Genomic DNA, 5,411 nt, shown 5'->3' on the forward strand with positions numbered 1-5,411 from the left:
CACGTTTGGGAGCGTAGGAAACCGGGGCTTGACTAGTTCGAAACGGGCCTCCGAAAGCGCTCACTGCATAAAGCCTTGTCCCCAGTCCCCAAGCGCAGGCTCGGGGAAATGGAACCCCGACCTCAGCCCCACTGAGCGCCGTGGGGACGGTCGTGGCAAAGCCTCAGTCTCTGCGGTCAATCCCAAGGTTATCCAAACTCCGGCCGCAGACAGCGCTCACGGCCGCGCGGACAGCCGGGCCCGCCCCAGGAAGGCTGGGCCTGGAGAGCGCGCAGACTCCGCCCCCCGCCCGGGATTGGCGCGCCGGCCGCGGGCGGAGACCGAGTCCGCGCCGTATAAATATTCATGAGCCGGCCGGGGCGCAGCGGGGCCGGAGCGGGAAGTTGGCGAGGGGCGCTGCTCCCGCCGAGGAGGAGGCGGCGGCGGGGCGCTGTCGCGCCGCTCAGGTGTCCGCTCCGCCTTCCGGCCTGAATTTAGCTCCGTGAGTCCAGCGAGAAGGGGACCGCCGACACCTCGCCCTACTGCCGGCCGGAGCGCGACGCGGACTTCCACCGGAGGCGGGGCCCGTCATCCCGGCGGCGGACCGACGGACCGACGCCGGGGACAGAGGGCGGTGGCCTCGGTGGAGGCGGGCCCCGAACCCCGGCGGCAGCCGCGCGGCCTTAGGGGCGAGCATGAGCCCCGGGACGCCGAAAGGGGGCCGCAGGGGCTGAACCGGGCGCGGAGCGGCCTGGCCCAGCCATCTTGACTGCGCACAGCGGCCCGCCCGAGAGGAAACTTGCTGCGCCGCCGCCCTAGGTGCCCGGCAAAGTCACCGGCGCGCGCGGAGAAAGCGAGCGAGAGAGGGACGATGAGCCGGGGGCCGGCCACTCTGCCCTGCGAGGGCTGAGCCCGGCCGGAGTGAGCGGGGCAGACCCGGGGACCGGGGTGCCCTCCGGCAGCCACCCTCGTCTCCCGCAGCGCCGTGAGGACGCGTCCCGCGAAGGGACCAGGCTATCGGCAGATCCCCCTCCCGTGAGAGGCAGGAGAGAGCCCGGCAGGGCGCCCTCTCTCCCCTCCTCCGGCGCTCTTGCAGGATCTCCCAGCGCCCCTCCGCGCGCCGCCCGGAGGGCGAAGGCGCGTGGCCGAGGCGCGCAGCATGGAGTGGGGTTACCTGTTGGAAGTGACCTCGTTGCTGGCCGCCCTGGCGCTACTGCAGCGCTCCAGCGGCGCTGCGGCCGCCTCGGCCAAGGAGCTGGCGTGCCAGGAGATCACCGTGCCGCTATGCAAGGGCATCGGCTACAACTACACCTATATGCCCAACCAGTTCAACCACGACACGCAGGACGAGGCGGGCCTGGAGGTGCACCAATTTTGGCCGCTGGTGGAGATCCAGTGCTCGCCCGACCTCAAGTTCTTCCTGTGCAGCATGTACACGCCCATCTGCCTGGAGGACTACAAGAAGCCCCTGCCTCCCTGCCGCTCGGTATGCGAGCGCGCCAAGGCCGGCTGCGCGCCCCTCATGCGCCAGTACGGCTTCGCCTGGCCCGACCGCATGCGCTGCGACAGGCTGCCCGAGCAGGGCAACCCTGACACGCTGTGCATGGACTACAACCGCACCGACCTCACCACGGCCGCGCCCAGCCCGCCGCGGCGCCCGCCGCCGCCGCCGCCGCCCGGCGAGCAGCCGCCCTCCGGCAGCGGCCACGGCCGCCCGCCCGGGGCTCGGCCCCCGTCCCGCGGCAGGGGCGGCGGCGGGGACGCGGCTGCGCCCCCCGCGCGCGGCGGCGGCGGCAGTGGCGGCGGAGGCGGGAAGGCGCGGCCCCCTGGCGGCGGCGCGGCGCCCTGCGAGCCGGGCTGCCAGTGCCGCGCGCCCATGGTGAGCGTGTCCAGCGAGCGGCACCCTCTCTATAATCGCGTCAAGACGGGCCAGATCGCCAACTGCGCGCTGCCCTGCCACAACCCGTTCTTCAGCCAGGACGAGCGCGCCTTCACCGTCTTCTGGATAGGTCTGTGGTCGGTGCTCTGCTTCGTGTCCACCTTCGCTACCGTCTCCACCTTCCTCATTGACATGGAGCGCTTCAAGTACCCCGAGCGGCCCATCATTTTCCTCTCGGCCTGCTACCTCTTCGTGTCCGTTGGCTACCTGGTGCGCCTGGTGGCGGGCCACGAGAAGGTGGCGTGTAGCGGCGGCGCCGGGGCCGCAGGCGGGGCGGGGGGCGCCGGGGGCGCGGCGGCGGGCGCGGGGGCGGCGGGCGCGGGCGCGGGCGGCCCGGGCGGGCGCGGCGAGTACGAGGAGCTGGGTGCCGTGGAGCAGCACGTGCGCTACGAGACCACGGGCCCGGCGCTGTGCACCGTGGTCTTTCTGCTCGTCTACTTCTTCGGCATGGCCAGCTCCATCTGGTGGGTGATCCTGTCGCTCACGTGGTTCCTGGCGGCGGGCATGAAATGGGGCAATGAGGCCATCGCCGGCTACTCGCAGTACTTCCACCTGGCCGCGTGGCTCGTGCCCAGCGTCAAGTCTATCGCCGTGCTGGCGCTCAGCTCGGTGGACGGCGACCCGGTGGCGGGCATCTGCTACGTGGGCAACCAGAGCCTGGACAACCTGCGCGGCTTCGTGCTGGCGCCGCTGGTCATCTACCTCTTCATCGGCACCATGTTCCTGCTGGCCGGCTTCGTGTCGCTCTTCCGCATCCGCTCGGTCATCAAGCAGCAGGGCGGCCCCACCAAGACACACAAGCTGGAGAAGCTCATGATCCGCCTGGGTCTCTTCACCGTGCTCTACACCGTGCCCGCCGCCGTCGTGGTCGCCTGTCTTTTCTACGAGCAGCACAACCGCCCGCGCTGGGAGGCCACGCACAACTGCCCGTGCCTGCGGGACCTGCAGCCGGACCAGGCGCGCCGGCCCGACTACGCCGTCTTCATGCTCAAGTACTTCATGTGCCTGGTGGTGGGCATCACGTCGGGCGTGTGGGTCTGGTCCGGCAAGACGCTCGAGTCGTGGCGCGCGCTGTGCACCCGCTGCTGCTGGGCCAGCAAGGGCGCGGGCGCGGCGGGCGCGGGCGCGGCGGGGGTCGGCCCGGGGGGCGGGGGCCCGGGGGCCGGCGGGGGCGGGGGGCCGGGCGGCGGGGCGGGCTCCCTGTACAGCGACGTCAGCACCGGCTTGACGTGGCGGTCTGGCACGGCCAGCTCCGTGTCTTATCCAAAGCAGATGCCATTGTCCCAGGTCTGAGCGGAGGGGAGGGGGCGCCCGGGAGGGCTGGGGAGGGGGCGAGGAGACCGAGTGTTGCCGGGGGGGGGCGGGGGGGGACACTCGGAGGCAGAGGGTCCCCCCTTCACCGTGTTGATTGCTATTAGCATGATAATGAACTCTTAATGGTATCCATTAGCTGGGACTCGCTTAGAACAAAGTACCTGGCATTGAAGGCTCCCAGACCCAGCCCCCGTTCCTCCACCGACGGGCGAGGAATTCCTCCCGCCAGGCGTTAATTTGTCTTGGCAGAGGAGCGTGAGCTCTGCTGCCGCGTTTCCAGGACCCAAGGTTTGGAGCCCTCGCTGGTTGCCATTTGCTGAGCTTGAAGCCAGACCTACAGATTTCACCTGAGGGACCTAGTTTCCGCCCTCGACTCTTCCTGCGTAAACCCTCACCCCTAACACGTCCTAGAGGAGGGATGACCGCGACCTAATGGGATTGCACGGTTTGGGTATTCTTAATGACCAGGCAGATGCCTTAAGTAAACAAACAAGAAATGTCTTAATTATACACCCCAAGTAAATACGGGTTTCTTACATTAGAGGATGTATTTATATAATTATTTGTTAAATTGTAAAAATGTGTAAAATAATGTACATATCCAAAGATATACAGTCTGTACATTTTCTGTAAAAAGTTTAGAGGCCACCCCTGTAAGAACAAATATAAGTATTCTATTTTGGCAATAAAACGACTTTTGATAAATGATTTAAACATTGCCCTCTCCCCCTGCCTCTCCTAAACTGTTAAACCTTGAAAGTGCTTTTTGCTGAGGGCCCGTTGGAAACACGCACATTTGCTAGTTGCTCGTTATGTACACTGCCCTTAGGCATGGAGAAAATGACCTGTTAAACTCTAGTTCCTAAGTTGTTAGCAAAGTTGAAATATCACTATTGAACTGAAATCAAGATTAAGATTTTGCACCTTTCCCGAGAAGGTGGTGTTTTTTGAATGGTAGCTCATTTCTGATCCATGGATAAGGACACTCACCTTAGTGTCTGTAAACGGAACTTTTGCAAGGCACTAATTCCACTCCGCCTTGTTATTTATCTTGTATGATATCACTAAAGGCCTCAAACTCCACGTTCAATTCTCACGTCTGTGATTCTGAAAGCACCAGCTCTTCCAGGACTGAACACACTGCGGAAGGGTAGGGTAGAGGTTAATGTTTTAAACCATCGATCACACTTTACAGTGCAAGTCACTCGACAATTTGGTGGCAGAGCAGGCGCTCTTTACTGGATAAAACTAACGGGTTAACATCTTAATAACCTTCCAGGCTTGTGTATATCACATGTGCTGCTTTTCCTAGAGAAAAAGCTATTGTTCCTCTGTCAAGACTAAGCTAATTGATTTGAGCAGAGGCTGTTGAATTAGCAGAAGAATGCTTTGGCAATTGTTGAACTTTTTACCTGTCTGCCTAGTGGCTCAGCACACCATTCCTTTAAGAGGAGCCAAATGAATAGGGTTAATCTGTAGGGAACTTGGTCTTTTGAGTTTGAAAAACTTTGATCTTTTCTCCTCTCCAAATGTGCTGTATAGTCTGAAGTTTCTTTCCCTGCGGCCCGGCTCCTCTTGGTGCAGACCAATTGGCCACCGCGGAGCCTTAAAGTTCTTCCATTAAAGGGATGTGGGACTTTTACTTTAAAAAGGAGAGAGAGCGACGGAGAGGAAGACTTGTAACAGTTAGTGAAGACCAGAGGCACAAGTGCGCGCAGCCTTTTAAACAGCTTTCCCCGGCATTGTTAGCCAGCCTGCAGGCAGCTAGGCATGGGTTGAAGCATTATAGAAAAGGGCTCTGAATGCCCTACAGGTGGTCTGCGCACATAATCCCCCAATTTAAAGCGTTTTCCTTTGCTGGACAATTGCATTACAAAACTCCCTTCTTTTTCGCTCCTAATTGAACCAATGAACTATTATAAACTACAAGTTTTTCGTTAAAAAAAAAAAAAAAGATAGAAAACCTTCAGTGCCTAAATTCTATTGACTAAATTCTGGCAAGTTTTCTGAACCGAACCTTTTAAAGCACCGGAAGTAAAAGCTTCTTCAGCAGACATTTCTCTTTTTCAGATATTTTTATTCCTCTTGCTTGTTATTTTCGGACAGATTAGCAATAATTTAAAAGTAATTGGTAAGGCTGTGTGTTCAGACTGAAAAGATAGCCCCAGGTCCCTTATTA

The 5,411-nt window shown here is 60.6% G+C and overlaps 1 protein-coding gene across 1 annotated transcript; it reads left to right on the forward strand.

Annotated features, from left to right (window-relative positions):
* The first annotated feature begins 369 nt into the window (after positions 1-369).
* On the forward strand, positions 370-3,226 carry FZD8 (frizzled class receptor 8). Its single transcript, XM_036844606.1, has one exon. The coding sequence runs from the start codon at positions 1,139-1,141 to the stop codon at positions 3,209-3,211; it is 2,073 nt and encodes a 690-aa protein (XP_036700501.1). The 5' UTR covers positions 370-1,138; the 3' UTR covers positions 3,212-3,226.
* The last annotated feature ends 2,185 nt before the right edge of the window (positions 3,227-5,411 follow it).

Source organism: Balaenoptera musculus, chromosome 2 (genome assembly GCF_009873245.2).
Source record: "Balaenoptera musculus isolate JJ_BM4_2016_0621 chromosome 2, mBalMus1.pri.v3, whole genome shotgun sequence".
NCBI classification, from domain to species: Eukaryota; Metazoa; Chordata; class Mammalia; order Artiodactyla; family Balaenopteridae; genus Balaenoptera; species Balaenoptera musculus.